The sequence below is a fragment of the Oncorhynchus keta genome, chromosome 16 (genome assembly GCF_023373465.1).
Source record: "Oncorhynchus keta strain PuntledgeMale-10-30-2019 chromosome 16, Oket_V2, whole genome shotgun sequence".
NCBI lineage: Eukaryota > Metazoa > Chordata > Actinopteri > Salmoniformes > Salmonidae > Oncorhynchus > Oncorhynchus keta.
Window position 1 is genome coordinate 17,399,078 of NC_068436.1, and position 23,128 is coordinate 17,422,205.

General features: G+C 42.0%; 1 protein-coding gene across 1 annotated transcript; it reads left to right on the top strand.

Annotated features, from left to right (window-relative positions):
- Positions 1–4,711: 4,711 nt before the first annotated feature.
- LOC127907991 (polyunsaturated fatty acid lipoxygenase ALOX15B-like) lies at positions 4,712–6,534 on the top strand. Its single transcript, XM_052464873.1, has 2 exons — positions 4,712–5,041; positions 5,287–6,534. The coding sequence occupies exons 1-2, from the start codon at positions 4,896–4,898 to the stop codon at positions 5,522–5,524; spliced, it is 384 nt and encodes a 127-aa protein (XP_052320833.1). The 5' UTR covers positions 4,712–4,895; the 3' UTR covers positions 5,525–6,534.
- The last annotated feature ends 16,594 nt before the right edge of the window (positions 6,535–23,128 follow it).

Sequence of the window (23,128 nt, forward strand, 5' to 3'; positions counted from 1 at the left end):
AAAACCCAGGCTTTTATGAGAGCAGAAATCAATGAAGCAGATATCAGAACACAAGTCAGAATTGGAACTAGCAACAGTAGATGGTCCAGGGTGTACATGCACATTTCCAGATATCATCAACAGTAGATGGGCTAGGGTGAACATGCACATTTCCAGATATCATCAACAGTAGATGGGCCAGGGTGTACATGCACATTTCCAGATATCATCAACAGTAGATGGGCCAGGGTGTACATGCACATTTCCAGATATCATCAACAGTAGATGGGCCAGGGTGTACATGCACATTTCCAGATATCATCAACAGTAGATGGGCCAGGGTGTACATGCACATTTCCAGATATCATCAACAGTAGATGGGCCAGGGTGTACATGCACATTTCCAGATATCATCAACAGTAGATGGGCCAGGGTGTACATGCACATTTCCAGATATCATCAACAGTAGATGGGCCAGGGTGTACATGCACATTTCCAGATATCATCAACAGTAGATGGGCCAGGGTGTACATGCACATTTCCAGATATCATCAACAGTAGATGGGCCAGGGTGTACATGCACATTTCCAGATATCATCAACAGTAGATGGGCCAGGGTGTACATGCACATTTCCAGATATCATCAACAGTAGATGGGCCAGGGTGTACATGCACATTTCCAGATATCATCAACAGTAGATGGGCCAGGGTGTACATGCACATTTCCAGATATCATCAACAGTAGATGGGCCAGGGTGTACATGCACATTTCCAGATATCATCAACAGTAGATGGGCCAGGGTGTACATGCACATTTCCAGATATCATCAACAGTAGATGGGCCAGGGTGTACATGCACATTTCCAGATATCATCAACAGTAGATGGGCCAGGGTGTACATGCACATTTCCAGATATCATCAACAGTAGATGGGCCAGGGTGTACATGCACATTTCCAGATATCATCAACAGTAGATGGGCCAGGGTGTACATGCACATTTCCAGATATCATCAACAGTAGATGGGCCAGGGTGTACATGCACATTTCCAGATATCATCAACAGTAGATGGGCCAGGGTGTACATGCACATTTCATCAGATATCATCAACAGTAGATGGGCCAGGGTGTACATGCACATTTCCAGATATCATCAACAGTAGATGGGCCAGGGTGTACATGCACATTTCCAGATATCATCAACAGTAGATGGGCCAGGGTGTACATGCACATTTCCAGATATCATCAACAGTAGATGGGCCAGGGTGTACATGCACATTTCCAGATATCATCAACAGTAGATGGGCCAGGGTGTACATGCACATTTCCAGATATCATCAACAGTAGATGGGCCAGGGTGTACATGCACATTTCCAGATATCATCAACAGTAGATGGGCCAGGGTGTACATGCACATTTCCAGATATCATCAACAGTAGATGGGCCAGGGTGTACATGCACATTTCCAGATATCATCAACAGTAATACAATCAAGGCACGGCATAGGACAGGGAGAGCTCTGCAGTGCTGATTTATGATATCTGAATGTGCATCAGACAGCAACAAGATCCTATTGTACAGCAATTTCATTAGGTAACATGAATACAGAGCCGGCGGGAGGTGGTTAGAATGGGATGGGAGGCCAAAAGACCTTGTAACCAAGAGTCAGAGTCCCGAGTGTGGAAACAAACAGTCTGTCCCACGATTGGGTAAAGAAAGTTCGTAGTCTACAAAGCATGCAGGAAAATAGTGAAATTAACAAGAATTGTTTCTAATATATAACGATTTGGGGCTAGCCATTGTACATTCAGTCACTCGCCCCTACAGTGCCTGTGTGCTGGAGGCGAGCGAAAGCCTGGGAGAGAGGAAGGGGGGTTGGGGTGGTGAGGGTACCTGTGCCAGACAGGGGGAGACAACCAGGGCAGACGTGAACAGATCGCCAGGTGGAATCCAAGCAGCAGTGCAGCAGGCAATAGGAGTAGGTGTCACACCCACTTGGGAGAAGCTTTTATTTCTGGAGGCAGATTCCTTGTAGAAAATGCCTGTCTCTAGTTGCCATAGTGTGATGAGATTTCATTAAATCTTCTTAGAGTGAAAGTGTTTCAGCTATGTGAGCTTGAAAAAGTTCCTGTCTGCCGTCCTGTACCTGCCTGTCTCTAGTTGCCATAGTGTGATGAGATTTGGGGTTTAATTTCATTAAATCTTCTTAGAGTGAAAGTGTTTCAGCTATGTGAGCTTGAAAAAGTTCCTGTCTGCCGTCCTGTACCTGCCTGTCTCTGACCTGATTATGAACCTCTATAGGGTTTAGAAGCCAGGGATGTTTATCCAGAGCACACTTGATCTGATACTACGCACCAAGGTAAGGAAAGCTTGATACTTGGTCAATTGAATTTTGCTGCACTGTTTAGGGATTTTAATGTGATAGTTCCTTATGAACAGGACACAGAAGGCTGCTTGACAGTACTTTTTTCAGTTCAACCTTGGATGTACAATAATTACATTGTAATTTATGTTTTCATGTTAAACATGTTGTAGGGTAGATACACGAAGCAACATTTGTATCTTGTAAAAGATGTTCCCAACAAATTAAATGAATAATAATGCACCTAATTTTAACTTTCTAAAGAGTAAATGTTCAACTTAATCAACACATTTAAATATACACAGAGGGAAATGTCAAAATGTTCAACTTAATCAACACATCTAAATATACACAGAGGGAAATGTCCAAATGTTCAACTTAATCAACACATCTAAATATACACAGAGGGAAATGTCCAAATGTTCAACTTAATCAACACATTTAAATATACACAGAGGGAAATGTCAAAATGCCGAACTTTGGCACTTTAGAAAGTCTTTATACTCATTTTTAAAATGGGGTCGATAATTAAAGGGCACTTCATTAAATATAACAGGCTTTTAAAATGCAATATTGGTGCACAATTTCTACTTAAGATATCAAAGGGACTTTTTGTGGAACGACCCAGTTCTGAAACAAGCTATGATTGTGTTTTGAATTTCCTTTCACAGCTGAAGCAGGAGCCTGGAGAAGACAACCCATCTTTCTTCCTACTGACTCTGAGTATGACTGGCTCCTGGCCAAGATCTTTGTGAGGAGCGCTGACTTCGCAGAACATGAGCTGAACTTTCACCTGCTGAGGACTCACCTGCTGGCTGAGGTGTTTGCCATGTCGACACTGTAACCTACCAATGGTGCATCCCATCTACAAGGTACATACCTGGTGCTCTGTTTGCTCTGTTTGTTTTCAACTGTTAATAAAATATATATACTATTATATAATCAACTGAATGTGTATAACATGATAATTCACGAGAAACCTGAATTGGAAAAAATTATATGGAAAATGCATGGTTTTTCTTTAATTGAAAGTTGCAGTAGGTAGAACCAGCCTCTCCATCCTATCAGCCGTTGCACCAATGACGTGGTCTCTTACTGGACAGCCTGGAGATGTTTCCATACCATCTATTACCTGCCTTTAGCATTCAACTTGTCTGATTTTTGTCATCCCTCTCCACATCCTCCATCTGGACATACCTGGCCGGGATCAAATTCTTTCTCAAGTTGCTTACTGGGTCTTCATGTTCCTCCTCTCTCCCGCAAGCCTCCCTTCTCAAGGGCCTCCAAAGCACCGAAGTCCACCACCCCCCTCGTCACCAGCCCATCACATTCAATATCGTCTGCCTGAATCCAGAAGCTTTGGTCTGGTTACATCTCAATCGCAGTCTCTTCCACGTTTGAATACATGTGTATTTTGGGATTTCTGCAATGTTCACATCTGTTATCTACAACCCTTGTCATCCCAGCATGTCAGATATCAACATCGTCAACAAAGACTTCACCATCAAACAGCAAAACCGATCAGTTTGGCAGAACCACACCAGTCTACCTGTTCCAGCTACCATCATCCCTTACGAACCACTCACCTACTTACTGCAGCTCAATCTCAACATGCCTCTCCATCCGATCCACTATTCATCACAGATTCTGGTTCCATCGCCAATGATTTTATTCCCATCTGAGAAAACTACTATCCCTGCCTGGCTATCCTGCTGACTAATTCTCCGGACAATAATTCCGCATCGGCGCCACTTCCATAGCATCGAAGACTACACTGTACAACTCCTTGGCCGCTGGTTCTCTCAAGCCTATCATTCCTGCATCTGTTCAGGACAGCCCACAACATGCTCATCTCTCAGACCCTGCATTACCTCTGGCACAGTCCTTATTTCACAGACACCATCTACCTCACGCACCATATCGTACCCAACCAGCCAAAAGAGGATTGCCTCCCCAGCTGGGCCTGGTTCCTCAAGGTTACCTTCCTTGAATGGAATTTTTTCCTTGCCACCGTCGCTTCTGCTTGCTCTCCTGGGGTCTGTTGGCTCACTCAGGGGCATCTTGTTCTTCTGAGACGCAAAGCCAAACCCTACAGTCAACCCTTCATCTGCTGCCCTTATCTCCTCCGATCTATTCTCATTTCCCTCCTTAATCCTCAGTCTCACATCCATTTCATCAATAAATATTCTAAACTAATTTTCATGTCTGGTCCTTAAACTTGTGAAATGGAAGTTGTATGGTAGTTTTGAGTATCTGATTGACTGACACTAGATTAGCACTACTCACACTAAACTTGAGGCAGAATTTTTCTAACATGTCAGCATTTTTTTTATAGGTATGCTGTAGAGTGCCCGGGAGACTGTAAACATCTAAATTCCAGGAAAGTAGGCTGTGGTGTAATGTTGGCCCCTGAGTTTACTTTAGCTGCCATTTCAGAAAAGCTCATCGGGAGTCCACATACACTGCAACATTTTTTGCTCTATCTGCCCTAAAGTTAAAAAAGGTGAACTATCCCTTTAACCCATCTTGAAGAATGCCAGTATAGGAGGTACAGGGATGGTGGAGTTCCTGAAGAATGCGATGGCCTCATTGACCTACAGCTCCCTCTGTATGCCGGAGGACATCACTGCACGTGGTCTGGAGTCAATCCCCAACTTCTTCTACAGGGAAGATGGACTCAGGCTGTGGGACATCGTCCACAGGTAATGTTTCTACAGGCCTATAGATTTTAATGGTGCAAAAAAAGCCCAGATCTGCACAAAGAAATTCTGTAAACCTCATAAAGCAGCACTATTTGTGTATTAAGGATTGTACGTTCATGCAACTACATTTTGCATTGCCCAGTTTACTAAACTCTAGTATACCCCCCCCATGCTGCACAGATGTCTGTGCTCTTTTGCCATGTTGTAATCCTGTTTTGTCTAATGCCTGATGTTGTTTTGTATAGGTTTGTTCACAATGTGATTGGTCACTACTGCACCTGTGACTCAGATGTCCAGAAGGACACTGAACTGCAGAACTGGATAGAGGATATCTTCTTCTATGGGTTCATGGCAGAAACCTGCACAGGTTACACTTTTCTCATTCAAATGACACAATCTGCGTTACAAATGGCAACAGCTCTCTGGTCAAAACTAGTGCACTATTTAGGGAAAAGGGTTCAATTTGATAGACTACACTTTTAAAAATTGTGATACTGTTGCATCGCTGCAACTCAAAGTATAATATTAAATCACAATGGTTCTCTACAGATCTGGTTTGTTGATTAAATTATTTCTGATATCAAATGTGTCCATTCCCTTAGGCTTCTCATTCCCTTACTATATTCTGGATCATTTGCAAAATGTGTCAATTCAGTGTCTGATCTTAGCATACTGAGTCTATTTTTAAGTAATGTTGAAATCCAAGGCAGGAATGTCTATTTGCCCTTGTCATACACCTACCTGAATCCCAACAATGTGGAGAACAGTGTGAGCAAGGGCGGTGTTTATTAGGCCCCAAATGGAAGGAAACTCATTGATACAGGGAGACTACCTTGTATTCTGTTGAGACATGTTTTAAAACATTTATCTTATGGTGTGCCCTAATCATTACGACCCAGGCACTTTACTCTATTGTGGTTCAGTCCACTTTTTCTTATTTTTAATAGCACCATAGCCACATAACTAGAGCTGGCCATGCAGTCAAGATGAGACGTTACATGTTTCTACTTCTGTTTTGTATGCCACTAGCTGAGTGTTTTAGTTGGGTTCTTCGCCCTTGTATAACTGAATTGTTTGTTCCTTGGCTCCCTTCCTGTTCATGGCTAATTCCAAAATCTAATCTTGCATGCAAAACAGGAAGCTACTGTTGCATGGCCTTCCATTTACCTGCTAACCAGAAGGAGGTGTGGTATATGGTTCCTATAGAGACAGGTGACCTTAATAAATATAACTTATTTCAGCTACCTGCCTCCCTCTAAAAGGGGAGTGTTGACAGTAAACTACCAAATGGACAACACCTACAGACATCAGTTCCCATAGGACCTTGCTGCTGAGAGTAAGCTGCAAGTGACGTTCCTGATTTATTAGCAGTGTAGCTTTAAATTGAACCCACTCAATAAATGGGTGGTAGCCAGAAGGGAACTACTGTCCATACAGCAAAGATAGAGATTATCTTTTTGTTCATCTGCTTTGTAACTCTATTTGCTGGCTGATCAAGAGATCTTTGATTTCATGCAATAAAGTCTTAGTGAATCTTTATCCTTGTCTCTTTCAGTGTTCATGGTCCATATGGCCCAACCAGTATTGTTCAACTGGTTGACCCTTACATACATATGGAGCCGTATACTGAGTAACACACAAGGATATAAAAGGTACAGATGGTGAAACGTGTGTGTATATATCCATCAGACTTTAGTGGTTAATACCTTTCACTTGTCAGTCATTCTTCTTCGTGTTACACTATGATTCACTATGGAAATAACCTGCAATGTGATGGCTTATCCTTAATTCTCAACTTGGAATGTGTCTTCTACAGTTCCATGGTCAAGACCGGTGGGTGTCCACCCCATAGATACGGTCCATCCAAATGTGCTGCATGTCATGAGCGTGACTCCAAAATCAAGTGTCGCTTTGAATGACACCCACCTGTCTCGATCAATGAGAGGAGATCAGATCTCGAACAGATGGTGGCATAGTCACTGAACAAAAATATAAACAACATTTAAAGTGTTCATCCCATGTTTCATGAGCTGAAATAAAACATCCCAGAAATAGTTTGTATGAACAAAACATTTTCTCAAATGTTGTGCACACATTTGTTGACATTCCTGTTAGTCAGCATTTAAACTTTGTCAAAATAATCCATCCACCTGACAGCTGTGGCATATCAAGAAGATGATTAAACAGCATGATCCTTATACAGGTGCACCTTGTGCTGGGGACAATAAAAGGCCACTCTAAAATGTGCAGTTTTGTCACAATGGCACAGATGTCTTAAGTTGAGGGAGCGTGCAATTGGCATGCTGACTGCATCAATGTCCAGAGTTGTTGCCAGAGAATTATTTAATGTTAATTTCTCTACCATAAGCCGCCTTCAACAGTTTTTGAGAATTTGTTAGTACGTCTAACCGGCCTCACAACCGTACACCACGTGTATGGCATTGTGTGGGCGAGTGGTTTGCTGATGTCAACATTGTGAACAAAGTGCCCCATGGTGGGGTTCTGGTATGGGAAGGCATAAGCTATGGACAATGAACACAATGGAAATTTGAATGCACAGAGATACCGTGGTGAGATCCTGAGGCCCATTGTTGTGTCATTCATCTGCTGCCATCACCTCATTTTTCAGCATGATAATGCAAGAATCTGTACACAATTCCTGAAAGGTGAAAATGTTCCAGTTCTTCCATGGCCTGCATACTCACCAGACAAGTCACCCACTTACCATGTTTGGGATGCTCTGGATCAACGTTTATAACAGCGTGTTCCAGTTCCCACCAATATCCAACAACTTCGCACACCCATTGAAGGGGAGTGGGACAATATTCCACAGGCCACAATCAACAGCCTGATCAACTCTATGCGAAGGAAATGTGTCTCCCTGCATGAGGCAAATGGTGGTCACACCAGATACTGACAGTTATTGAAAAAAAAAAGATCCACTCCCCTATCGTTTTCTTAAGGTTTCTTTGACCAAAAAATGCATATCTATATTCCCAGTCAAGTGAAATCCATAGATTAGGGCCTAGTAGATTTATTTCAATTGATTGTTTTCCGTATATGAACTGTAAGTCAGTAAAATCTTTGAAATTGTTCTACATTGCATTTATTTATTTACATATATATATACACACACACCTTTATTTAACGAGGTAGGCCAGTTGAAAATAAGTTCTCATTTACAACTGCGACCTGGCCAAGATAAAGCAAAGCAGTGCGATAAAAACAACAACGCAGAGTTACACATGGGATTAACAAACGTACAGTATACTTTGTTAGATTACTTCATGGTGTCATTTTTATTTAAATGTTAATACATTTCGTATATTCCAAAATTTAACTAGCCATGGGAGTTTAGAAGACACTGGCGCCTTCCAAGTCGAGAATTAAGTAAGTATCGTCAAGTAAGGGTTGTTCTGAGGTTAACACAGGCTTAGACCTGATCCGTTTTGTTCGATCAGATAATAGCAGTCGTTTAACCTGTTAAACTCTGACTCCCTCTGGTACCATTTCTAAACGACGCATTGTATACTACCCTCATCAAGCACATTTCCATTTCAAAACTATATTTATTGCAACCACATGCTAGCACTGTTAGGAATTAGGAAGGTAAGAACTGTGGTATTCAGATAAAGGTGTCAGAAACAATGTGACTACTACAGAGCCCGAGACTCAGCAGAATATTTATTTTTGGGAGGTGGGGGTCCCCGCAATTGTCCACATGTTGGGGAATAAGCGATTTGAAATCCTAGGTTTGAGAAAATGTCAGCAATTACTGTTCCAAAAGGAATTAAAATACAAATATTTCTCATATCTTTTACCAAATGGTGACACCTTAAACATGCACACATTCCCATTGGAACACAGCCATTTTAAAAGTGTGGGACATGTCCAACGTGTCGTTTTCAACTTGGAATGATATACAGTACCAGTCAACAGTTTGGACAGAAGGGGTTTTCTTTATTTGGACTATTTTCATCAACAATATGACATCAACAATATGAAATAACATATATGGAATTGTATAGAAACCAAAAAAATTGTTAAACAAATCAAAATATATTTTATATTTGAGATTCTTCAAAATAGCCAGCCTTTGCCTTGATGAATGCTTTGCACACTCTTGTGGAATTTCTTACCTTCTTCATGCGTTTGAGCCAATCAGTTGAAGATGGCCCTATTTGGTAAAAGACCAAGTTCATATTAAGTCAAGAACAGCTCAAATAAGCAAAGAGAAATGACAGTCCAGTATTACTATAAGACATTAAGGTTAGTCAATCTGGAACATTTCAAGAACTTTGAACATTTCTTCAGGTGCATTTGCAAAAACCATCAAGCGCTATGATGAAACTGGCTTTCATGAGGACAGCCACAGGAATGACGAACCAGAGTTACCTCTGCTGCAGAGGATATGTTCATTAGAGTTACCAGCCTCAGAAACTGCAGCCCAAAAAAATGCTTCAGAGGTCAAGTAACAGACACATCTCAACATCAACTGTTCAGAGGAGACTGTGTGAATCAGGCCTTCATGGTTGAATTGCTGCAAAGAAACAACTACTAAAGGACACCAATAAGAAGACTTGCTTGGGCCAAGAAACACAAGCAATGGATACTAGACCATTGGAAATCTGTCCTTTGGTCCGATGAGCCCAATTTTTCAGTTTTTGATTTGTTAAAAAAGTTTGAAATATCCAATAAATGTCGTTCCACTTCATGATTGTGACCCACTTGTTGTTGATTCTTCACCAAAAAATACAGTTTTATATCTTTATGTTTGCAGCCTGAAATGTGGCAAAAGGTCGCAAAGTTCAAGGGGGGCGAATACTTTCGCAAGGCACTGTATACCATACATTTATTAAACATAAGGATGAGTTTGAGTTGTCGCAACCCGGCTCATGGGAAGTGACAAAGAGCTCTTATAGGACCAGGGCACAAATAGTAATATAATAATCATTCATTTTGCTCTTTATTTAACCGTCTTACATATAAAACCTTATTTGTTCATCGAAAATTGTGAATAACTCACCTCAGGTTAATGAGATCGGTGTGCTTGAAAGGATGCACATAACTCTGCAATGTTGGGTTGTATTGGAGAGAGTGTCAGTCTTAAATCCTTTTCCACACACAGTGTACAGTGTACACACAGCCTGTATTTAGTGTTCATGCTAGTGAGGGCAAAGAATCCACTCTCACATAGGTACGTGGTTGCAAAGGGCATCAGTGTCTTAACCAGGTCAGGATACTCTGAGCGCAGCCCAAACAAGAAATCTGTCAGTGGCTTCTGATTAAATTCCATTTTCACAGAACCGCTTGTTGCAATTTCGATGAGGCTCTCTTGTTCAGATATCGGTAAATGGACTGGAGGCAGGGCATGAAAGGGATGTCAATTGTTTCAGGAAAGTACCTGTGTAATTGCGCACCAAACTCACTCAGGTGCTTCGCTATATCACATTTGACATTGTCCATAAGCTTGAGTTCATTTGCACACAAAAAAAATGATACAATGATGTAAAGACCTGTGTGTTGTCCTTGTTAATGCAGACAGAGAAGAGCTCCAACTTCTTAATCATAGCCTCAATTTTGTCCCACACATTGAATGGAGTTGTGGAGAGTCCCTGTAATCCTAGACTCAGATAAAAAAACATCACCCAGATAGGCCAGTCGTGTGAGAAACTCATCATCAGACAAGTGAAAATTATGGTCAGCAAAGAAAACTTTAAGCTCATCTCTCAATTAAAAAAAAACCTGTCAATACAAAGAAAATCATGAGCTTAGATAAATTCCAGATGTTTTTGTTACGCCACTCTCATTCCTGCTCTAAAGCCACCGTATGTCCTGTATTTTAATATCAAATCATTTATCTTCACAATCCCTCACTCACTCACGCTCTAGTATTTGAGCATCCCTTTGAAATCTTGCTCTTCCCAATATTATCCAATGTAATATTCTTGCTTGACCAGTTCTTCTCTGAGGCCAGAGGGAAGAAAGAGAGACATTTGGTGAACACCAACTCCAAAAAACTTCCCCCTGGGCACAGACGTCAGTTCAACGTTTAGTCATTTACATTTGATTGAGTTGTGAGAATTCAACATGAAATCCCACAAAATGTGAATCTTGTAATTGGATTTAGGTTAAAAGTTGAGTGAGAAATGACTAAATCCAAAATGTTCCTTTACGTTGATAATATTTTTCAAATACAATTATGTGACAGTGACATCCTTTGTTGAAATGACGCGGAAACAAAGTTAATTCAACCAGTCTGTGCCCATGTTGTTCTCTACATTAAAACTACCTGGTGATTTAATGAAACACCCCACTGTGATAAAGCTGGTTTTAAATCACCGTTCTATCCAAAATAATAATAATTCAGTCAACCTTTAACATAAATCTAATGACATGGTGACATTTTTGTTGAATTCAAGGTTAGTGTAAATCAAAACTAGATGTTGAACTGACATCTGTGCCCAAAGGGCCTGTTCTTGCTGAACCTTCAAGATACAGAACTTGAGTCTTTAGAACTAGACATTTTATCTGCTAGGCCAATAACTCCATTCTCTCTTTTTCAAAGTGGTCCTATCAACTTAGTTGTCTGAGCAGAGTCTTTAATTCACACGACACATTAATTATTTTATTTTACTTAAATGTTTTGCCAAAAGTAATTAATAACTGCAAACGCTACGAAGATTTGAATGAAGTTAAACCAGGTATGTGATTTTGTTGAACATGTATGATGTGTGTATGATGTCTGGCCTAGACTTTAAAAAATGCTTTCCTCATTCCTCTCCTCATTAAAAAAAGTATTTTTCATTCCACTGAATCAAAGATCTCGAGGACGTTCTTAACTTTTCATAGAAATGGATACCCCTGAACTACAGTGCCTAGTGTAAATCTGCACACCCCTTGGTGGTACTGCACACCCCCTGTACTGTATATTGAACAAAAATATGAACGCAACCTGTAAAGTGTTGGTCCCATGTTTCATGAACTGAAATAAAAGATCACAGAAATGTTCCATATGCACAAAAAGCTTATTTCACTAGAAATTTGGGAACAAATTTGTTCACATCCCTGTTAATGAGCATTTCTCTTTGGCTGATTTCTCAAGAAGCTGATTAAACAGCATGACACGGGTGCACCCGTGCTGGGGACAATAAAAGGCCACTCTGAAATGTGCAGTTTTGTCAAACAACACAATGCCACGTCTCAAGTTGAGGGAACAATCGGCACGCTGACTGCAGGAATGTCCACCAGAGCCGTTTCCAGATAATTGAATGTTCATTTCACTAACATAACCTGCCTCCAATGTTGTTTTAGAGAATTTGGCAGTACGTCCATCTGGCCTCACAACCGCAGACCATGTGTAAGGTACTGGGTGTCGTGGGGGTGAAGTCAGGCGCAGGAAAGCAGAGAGTTCAATATAGTGCTCCTTTAATGCACACATGGTGAACCACGGCCACCCCACTTTTGGGTGCTCAAACAAAATGTCCCAGACGCAGGGAACGAAAACAGTCCAACACTAAATACACGAACACGTTCGTCTGTAGCAAACACCAGGGTTACAATGATCAATCCCGCACAAAGAAACGGGCGGGCCGGCTGACTAATATAGCCCCACTAATACAACCAACTCAAAGGTGTAATCAATAAACACATAAGGAGGGGGAGAAAAGAATCAGTGGCAGCTAGTAGGCCGGCGATGACAACCGACGAGCACCACCCGAACGGGAAGGGGAGCCACCATCGGTCGGAGTCGTGACACCATGTATAACCCCACCAGCCAAGGACCTCCACATCTTGCTTCTTCACATGTGGGATTGTCTGAGACCAGCCACCTGAACAGCTGATGAAACTGAGGAGTATTTCTGTCTGTAATGAAGCCCTACACCTATTTGAACTCTGAGACTGTAGAGAACAGTGTAGCAATCTAAAACTAAAATATTCAGTTTTACCTATTTTGATGCATTTTCTGGGTAACGCAAAGCCTTACATTGAAAGCAATCTATGCAGATAGAGCACAGACCTGAACTCATGAAATAATGTCATTTTCAACATAGAAATTCTTTCATATAAGTTCTAGGAATGGATACAAAGATTTTACACAAATTGACATGGAGATATTTTTGACACAAAGGATGCCTGGAACCAACTCAGTGGCATTAAAATGTAAAATGATGACATGCCAACCCAATCAAGCCTCTGGTTTTAAAACTATACTATACTTGTTATTGTTGTTATTGTTCAATTGTTTAATTTTTAAGCTAGAGCATCACTTGAAGGTTGTTGTGATCTGAATGGTTTAGTGGAAGTTTGACACAACTGAAATGAGAAATAGTCAGTTGCCCGTTCCTCTCTTTTAGTCATATTGAGAACCAGATCTCCCCTTCTTTCCTTATCAACTCCCATTCTTTAAAAACATCTGATTTCACCTGTTTTCTGGAACACATCTAACTTGTGCCAATGTGCCTCCCAGATGATTTCAACACAACATGTCACCTATCATGTCCTGTTGTTGTAGTGTAAACAAACATGTTGACCCAGTTTACAATACACATGTGACTATATTAACAACTGTTATCAGATCAAGAGTGTAGAATCACTAATAGATCACATTTAGGTGTCTACACTTGGTATTAAAATATGTCTCTTCAGATCATAATGCGTCCTTTATTTTTCTAGACAACACCAGGGTCGTATATGAACCAAGCTGAATTTGTCCAATAAGAAATACGTGTTTTCGTTTTCCATTGTGAAACATTTTGCTAATGAATACATCCCCAAATTTGGTCAAACGTGGCCATGTTCCTATAACATGTTGCATGTTTATTCAAGGTGTAAATGGGGGCTTAACCACCTAACAAGTATAGGGAGAGAGAGAACATTTTTGAATTGTCCCCGAGTGTCCAGTTTTCCATCGGTCCTGGCAACATTCTAGTGCCGTGAAAAACGATTTGCCCCTTCCTCATCCAAAACCTAATATTAGACAAAGGGAACCTGAGTGAACAAATAACACAACAATTGCATACGTATTTATTTGATTTCATAAACTAAGTTATGGAACACCCAATGCCCCTCTGTGAAAAAGTAATTGCCCCCTTATACTTAATAACTGGTTGTGCCACGTTTTAGCTAAAGTGACTCCAACCAAACACTTCCTGTAGTTGTCGATCAGTCTTTCTCGTTGCTTTGGAGGAATTATGGCCCACACTTCCATGCAGAACTGCTTTATCCCAGCGACCATTTGTGGGTTTTCAAGCATGAGCTGCTTGTTTCAAGTCTTGCCACATCTCAATTGTGGGACTAGGTCTGGTCATTGACTAGGCCATTCCAAAACTTCAAATGTGTTGCTTTTCAGGTATTTCATGTAGACTTGATTGTGTGTTTTGGATCATTGTCTTGCTGCATTACCCAGCTGCTCTTCAGCTTTAGCTCACAGACGGATGGCCTGACATTCTCATGTAGAATTCTCTGATACAGAGCAGAATTCATGGTTCCTTCTATTAACTTCTTACACTGCAATCCCGTTAACGGGATTGATATGACAACAGCCAGTGAAAGTGCAGAGCGCCAAATTCAAACAACAGAAATCTCATAATTATAATTCCTAAACATACATTTTATACCATTTTAAAGCTAATCTTGTTGTTAATCCAACCAAAGTGTCCGATTTCAAATAGGCTTTACAGCGAAATCAACACAAACGATTATGTTAGGTCACCGCCAAGGCACAGGAAAATTCTGCCATTTTTCCAGCCAAAGAGAGCCACTCACAAAAAGCACAAATAGAGATAAAATGAATCACTAACCTTTGATGATCTTCATCAGATGACACTCATAGGACTTCATGTTACACAATACATGTATGTTTTGTTCGATAAAGTGCATATTTATATAAAAACTCAGTATACAATGGCGCGTTATGTTCACTAGTTCCAAAAACATCCGGTGATATTGCATAAAGTCACATCATTTTACAGAAATATTCATTATACATTTTGATGAAAATACAATTGTTAGACATGGATATATAGATACACTTCTCCTTAAGGCAAGTCGTCCAGTTCCTGAGGCAGCAAATTATCCCAAAACCATCACAATACCACCAACATGCTTGACCCTTTGTATACCGTGTTTGGTTTTCGCCAGGCATAATGGGACCCATGTCATGCAAAAAGTTATACTTTTGACTCATCTCTCCATAGAACATTCTTCCAAGAGTTTTGATGTTCATCCAAGATCTTCCAGGTGTTTTTTGGCAAACTTGAGTCAACTTTTTGGATGACATGGGTCCCATTAAGTAGGAAGGAAAACCCTCCTATGAGCAATGCTTGTGTTAGCAGAAATCACAAGCATTTCAAAATGACCCGTCTCCACACACTCACCTACAGCACGTAGAGCATCTCTTTGAGATCTTGCCTATCCAAAGCAAGATAAGTTTCCAGTCAACGTTTCTCTTGAGGCCAACAAGACAAAAGAGAGGCATTAGGTAAACACCAACTCTGAAAAACATTGGTGTTGAATCCAATGCTTCGTATTGGATTGATGATGTAGTCGAGTAGGAAACATCAAAACCATGAAATAACACATATGGAATCATGTAGTAAAGAAAAAGGTGTTAAACAATTCAAAATATATTTTATATTTGAGATTCTTCAAAGCAGCTACCCTTTGCCATGTTGGCAGCTTTGTACACTCTTGGCATTCTCTCAACCATCTTCACCTGGAATGCTTTTCCAACAGCCTTGAAGGAGTTCCCACATATACCGAGCCCTTGTTGGCTGCTTTTTCTTCACTCTGAGGTCGAACTCATCCCACACCATCCCAATTGGGTTGAGGTCAGGTGATTGTGGAGGCCATGTCATCTGATGCAGCACTCCATCACTCTTCGTCTTGGTCAAATAGCCCTTACACAGCCTGGAGGTGTCCTGTTCAAAAACAAATGACTGCCCCACTAAGACCAAACCAGATGGGATGGCGTATCGCTGCAGAACGTTGTGGTAGACATGCTGGTGAAGTGTGCCTTGAATTCTAATCACAGACCGTGTCACCAGCAAAGCACCAACACACCACCTCCTCCATGCTTCACATTGGGAACTACACATGCAGAGATCATCCATTTACCTACTTTGCATCTCACAAAGACACAGCGGTTGGAACCAAAAATCTCAAATTTGGACACATAAGACCAAAGGACAGATTTCCACCAGTCTAATGTCCATTGCCTGTGTTTCTTGGCCCAAGCAAATCTCTTCTTATTATTGGTGTCCTTGAGCAGTGGTTTCTTTCCAGCAATTCAACAATGAAGGCCTGATTCTGAACAGTTGATGTTTGAAATGTGTCTTACTTTTACTCTGTGAAGCATTTATTTGGGCTGCAATATCTGAGCCTGGTAGTTTTAATGAACTTATTGTCTGCAGCGATAAGAGCTAACTCAGGGTCTTCCTTTCTTGTAGCGGTCCTCATGAGAGCCAGTTTCATCATAGCTCTTGATGGATTTTTCAAATGCACTTGAAGAAACTTTAAAAGTTCTTGATATTTTCTGGATTGACTGACTTTCATGTCTTAAAGTAACGATGGACTTTGGTTTCTCTTTGCCTATTTGAGCTTTTCTTGCCATAATATGGACTTGGTCTTTCACAATATAGGGCCATCTTCTGCATACCATCCCTACCAGATTGGCTCAAATGCGTTAAGAAGGAAAGAAATTCCACAAATTAACACCTGTTAAGTGAAATGCATTCCAGGTGACTACCTCATGATGCTGGTTGAGAGAATGCCAAAAGTGTGCAAAGCATCAAGGCAAAGGGTTCCTACTTTGAAGAATCTCATTTATTTAACACTTTTTTTGGTTACTATGGGATTCCATGTGTTATTTCATAGTTTTGGTGTCTTCACTATCACTTCATAATGTCGAAAATAGTACAAATAAAGAAAAACCCTGGAATGAGTAGCTGTGTCCAAGCGTTTGACTGGTACTGTATTTGTAAAAATGTTGCAAGGTTTTGCTGTAATTCCTTGCCACTATCATATCATCATTTCAGAATACCACCATATTGGATGTCAGTAATAATCTGTCATTTTTCTTCATGTTACAGTATGACTATGGTGGCTGGATGCCCAACACCCACATCTCCCTGCAACAGCCACCTCCCACCACTAAGGGGCAGTCTACTGAGAGCACCATGCTGTGGAACTTCCCCCATGCCGGCACCACATTACAGGGAATGTCCACCATGTGGCTCTTTAGCAAGAAATTCACCAATTTTGTGAGTCTGACATCTTTCATGAACTATTATCAATATGATCTAGGCCCAAAATACTATATTTAGCTACAAAATATCCTATTTACGTGTGCTTTTTAATGTTAATTATATTGTAACTATCAATATTTCTCTAACTTTGATTATTCTCCATATGCAGGTAGCCCTTGGCCAGTACCCAGAGGAAGGTCTCCATCTGCAGGTACCACCCTGCAGGATGATCAAGAAATTCCAGGCGGAGCTGAAAGTCTTCAGCGAGATCGTCAATGCCAGGAACTACCAGTGCCACTGACACGGCCTGCAACGAAAACATGCGGTCTCTCCTTCACTGCAGCCGAGGTGAGTAAGACATTTAAACGTGTTAACCCTCGCAAGGCTGCAGGCCCAGACGGCATCCCCAGCCGCGCCCTCAGAGCATGCGCAGACCAGCTGGCCGGTGTGTTTACGGACATATTCAATCAATCCCTATACCAGTCTGCTCTTCCCACATGCTTCAAGAGGGCCACCATTGTTCCTGTTCCCAAGAAAGCGAAGGTAACTGAGCTAAACGACTACCGCCCCGTAGCACTCAGTTCCGTCATCATGAAGTGCTTTGAGAGACTAGTCAAGGACCATATCACCTCCACCCTACCTGACACCCTAGACCCACTCCAATTTGCTTACCGCCCAAATAGGTCCACAGACGATGCAATCTCAACCACACTGCACACTGCCCTAACCCATCTGGACAAGAGGAATACCTATGTGAGAATGCTGTTCATCGACTACAGCTCGGCATTCAACACCATAGTACCCTCCAAGCTCGTCATCAAGCTCGAGACCCTGGGTCTCGACCCCGCCCTGTGCAACTGGGTACTGGACTTCCTGACGGGCCGCCCCCAGGTGGTGAGGGTAGGTAACAACATCTCCTCCCCTCTGATCCTCAACACTGGGGCCCCACAAGGGTGCGTTCTGAGCCCTCTCCTGTACTCCCTGTTCACCCACGACTGCGTGGCCACGCACGCTCCAACTCAATCATCAAGTTTGCGGACGACACAACAGTGGTAGGCTTGATTATCAACAACGACGAGACGGCCTACAGGGAGGAGGTGAGGGCCCTCGGAGTGTGGTGTCAGGAAAATAACCTCACACTCAATGTCAACAAAACTAAGGAGATGATTGTGGACTTCAGGAAACAGCAGAGGGAACACCCCCTATCCACATCGATGGAACAGTAGTGGAGAGGGTAGCAAGTTTTAAGTTCCTCGGCATACACATCACAGACAAACTGAATTGGTCCACTCACACAGACAGCATCGTGAAGAAGGCGCAGCAGCGCCTCTTCAACCTCAGGAGGCTGAAGAAATTCGGCTTGTCACCAAAAGCACTCACAAACTTCTACAGATGCACAATCGAGAGCATCCTGGCGGGCTGTATCACCGCCTGGTACGGCAACTGCTCCGTCCTCAACCGTAAGGCTCTCCAGAGGGTAGTGAGGTCTGCACAACGCATCACCGGGGGCAAACTACCTGCCCTCCAGGACACCTAATATAATAATAATAATATATGCCATTTAGCAGACGCTTTTATCCAAAGCGACTTACAGTCATGTCCGCCCGATGTTACAGGAAGGCCATAAAGATCATCAAGGACATCAACCACCCGAGCCACTGCCTGTTCACCCCGCTATCATCCAGAAGGCGAGGTCAGTACAGGTGCATCAAAGCTGGGACCGAGAGACTGAAAAACAGCTTATATCTCAAGGCCATCAGACTGTTAAACAGCCACCACTAACATTGAGTGGCCGCTGCCAACACACTGACTCAACTCCAGCCACTTTAATAATGGGAATGATGTAAATATATCACTAGCCACTTTAAACAATGCTACCTTGTATAATGTTACTTACCCTACATTATTCATCTCATATGCATACGTATATACTGTACTCTATATCATCGACTGCATCCTTATGTAATACATGTATCACTAGCCACTTTAACTATGCCACTTTGTTTACATACTCATCTTATATGTATATAATGTACTCGATACCATCTACTGTATCTTGCCTATGCTGCTCTGTACCATCACTCATTCATATATCCTTATGTACATATTCTTTATCCCCTTACACTGTGTATAAGACAGTAGTTTAGGAATTGTTAGTTAGATTACTTGTTGGTTATTACTGCATTGTCGGAACTAGAAGCACAAGCATTTCGCTACACTCGCATTAACATCTGCTAACCATGTGTATGTGACGAATAACATTTGATTTGATTTGATTTGCCATACACCTACATGGACCCTTCTGTGGTGAAGAACAGCGTGGCCATTTAGATAAGCCAAGGGCCTAGACCAGGGTCCAGCTCATTAGGGACTAATTGGGAGAAAACTAAGGAACTACCTGGACCTTTCCAATAAGAAAGGTTTATTTTTGTTTTCCTTTGTGTAGCTTTTACATAAAGTTGTGTGCCCTGATGAACATGACCCAGGCCTTGTAATGATTCTGGAGGCATACACTAGTAAACATGCCACACCTTCAATCTATACAATGTTTTATTGAGCATGACCATTTTTGGAGCTTCGCTTAAACGGTCCCAATTCTATCAGATAAAGGGAAATCTCACTTTGGGTTCAGTCAGAATGTTATCGCTGTATCACGAGTGTTAACTGTGTTAAATGGTGTCCCTCACAGACAAAGAACTTGTTGATGTTATTATTACATTTGTACATGTTAATGGATGTTCATAAATATAGTGTCTTTCTAACAGATTCATTTCTGGTGCCATATAACTACGGACTACAGGGACTGCTGGTGAAAATGAGCATTCCTGCTAAATGATGTGGAAGTTATGAAATTATAACACAACTCTCATTTCTGTTTTTTTAGTCACCTTTATCATACCGACCCAAACCAAACTGGTTCCAGCAACATAACCAGGCCATCTCAGTACAGCCTGATTTGGCCTGGCTCGGTTTGGCCCAGTACACAGCAAATGAGATTAGAATTTGAATACCCACAGTGTTACATTTTTTAAATAAATATATTTGACCCACCGAAATGGTATTCTACTAACAGTTTTCAATATGTTGATGAACTAACACCCTCAGAGTGTTGAGTCCCTAACACCTTGGGTGTTTCAAATTCTGACTTAACTCTTTATTAGAGCTGATGCTGTTACACTTACCCAGTGTTAGGGAATTACACATGTAGTGTTACAGTATTTTTGTAGGGTGTATTTCCCGGGGCGCTTTTCGAGTGAATTGTTCATTTAAAACAGTCTTTTTATATATATTTTTTTATTGTATTTTTTAAATTTATTTATATAAGCAAAAAAAGAAACGTCCATTTTTCAGGACCCTGTCTTTCAAAGATAACTCGTAATTATCCAAATAACTTCAAAAATCTTCATTGTAAATGGTTTAAACAATGTATCCCATGCTTGTTCAATGAACCATAAGCAATTAATGAACACGCACCTGTGGAACGGTCGTTAAGACACTAACAGCTTACAGACGGTAGGCAATTAAGGTCACAGTTATGAAAACTTAGGACACTAAAGAGGCCTTTCTATTGACCCTGAAAAACACCAAAAGAAAGATGCCCAGGGTCCCTGCTCATCTGCGCGAATGTGCCTTAGGCATGCTGCAAGGAGACATGAGGACTGCAGATGTGGCCAGGGCAATAAATTGCAATGTCCGTACTGTGAGATGCCTACGCTACAGGGAGACAGGACGGACAGCTGATCGTCCTCGCAGTGGCAGACCACGTATAACAACATCTGCACAGGATCAGTACATCCGAACATCAAATCTGTAGGATAGGTACAGGATGGCAACAACAATTGGCAGAGGTACACCATTAATGCACAATCCCTCCATCAGTGCTCAGACTGTCCGCAATAGGCTGAGAGAGGCTGGACTGAGGGCTTGTAGGGCTGTTGTAAGGCAGGTCCTCACCAGACATCACCGGCAACAATGTCGCCTATGGGCACTAACCCACTGTCGTTGGACCAGACATGACTGGCAAAAAGTGCTCTACACTGACGAGTAGCGGTTTTGTCTAACCAGGAGTGATGGTCGGATTCGTGTTTATCGCCGAAGGAATGAGCGTTACACTGAGGCCTGTACTCTGGAGTGGGATCGATTTGGAGGTGGAGGGTCCGTCATGGTCTGGGGGCGGTGTGTCACAGCATCATCGGACTGAGCTTGTTGCCATTGCAGGCAATCTCAACGCTGTGCGTTACATGGAAGACATCCTCCCTCATGTAGTACCCTTCCTGCAGAATCATCCTTACATGACCCTCCAGCATGACAATGCCACCAGCCATACTGCTCGTTCTGTGCCTGATTTCCTGCAAGACAGGAATGTCAGTGTTCTGCCATGGCCAGCGACGAGCCCGGATCTCAATCCGATTGAGCACATCTGGGACCTGTTGGATCGGAGGGTGAGGGCTAGGGCTATTCCCCCCAAAAATGTCCGGGAACTTGCAGGTGCCTTGGTGGGAAAGTGGGGTAACATCTCACAGCAAGAACGGGCAAATCTGGTGCAGTCCATGAGGAGGAAATGCACTGCAGTACTTAATGCGGCTGGTGGCCACACCAGATACTGACTGTTACTTTTGATTTTGACCCCCTCCCTTTGTTCAGGGACACAGTATTCCATTTTTGTTAGTCACATGTCTTTGGAACTTGTTCAGTTCATGTCTCAGTTGTTGAAACTTGAAATGTTCATACAAATATTTACACATGCTAAATATGCTGAAAATTAAAGCAGTTGACAGTGAGAGGACGTTGATTTTTTTGCTGAGTCTGTGTATGTGTGTGTGTTTATATATAAATAAATGATTTTACTGTAATTGTTTTACCATAATAAAACAAGAGTTCAGTTCACGTTACAGTTACAGGGGTGACCTTAAAATCAGGAACAATGATGTTGAAAATTGGGAGAAATATCTGTATTCACATAAAAAAAATCGGATGCATAGAAATGTCCATGTGGTCTATATTAAAGGGCACTTCATTTAATATATCAGACTTTTAAAATTGAGTGCACAATATCTTCTTCAAATTTCAAAAGCGACGCTAAGTCTACTCTATTCCTGGAACGGCTGCAGAAACCACAAGCATTTCAAAATGACCCGTCTCCACACTCTCACCTACAGTATGTATAGCGTTCCAGTTTCCAGTAAGACTGAAAAGATTTTCCAAAGAGAAGCACTACGTGAACACCAGCTCCAAAAATCAGGTGCTTGGAATTTGATTAATGAGAAAAGATTTGTATTCCTGCACAGTCATGTTTGTGAAGCCAGCATATCCCTCAACATCTTGTCAAGGAAATAATAATTTGTTTGTAGGGTTTTGACTGTCACGCCCTGACCTTAGAGCTTTTTATGTCTCTATTTTGGTTTGGTCAGGGTGTGATTTGGGTGGGCATTCTATGTTCCTTTTCCAGAGGCGCCCTTCAGCCCGGAGCTTCCAGAGGCGCACTTCAGTCCGGAGCTTCCAGAGGCGCACTTCAGTCCGGAGCTTCCAGAGGCGCCCTTCAGTCCGGAGCTTCCAGAGGCGCCCTTCAGTCCGGAGCTTCCAGAGGCGCCCTTCAGTCCGGAGCTTCCAGAGGAGCCCTTCAGTCCGGAGCTTCCAGAGGCGCCTGTCACGCCTTGGTCTTAGTATTTTGTGTTTTCTTTAATTATTTGTTAAGGCCAGGGTGTGAGCTTCAGAGGGATTGTGGTTGATTAGTCCGGGTGTGTCTAGTATAGGCTTGGAGCCTTTCAGTCCGGTTGTCTCTGAGGGGCCCTTCAACCGGAGCTTCCAGAGGAGCCTGGGTTTCAGAGGAGTTCCTGTC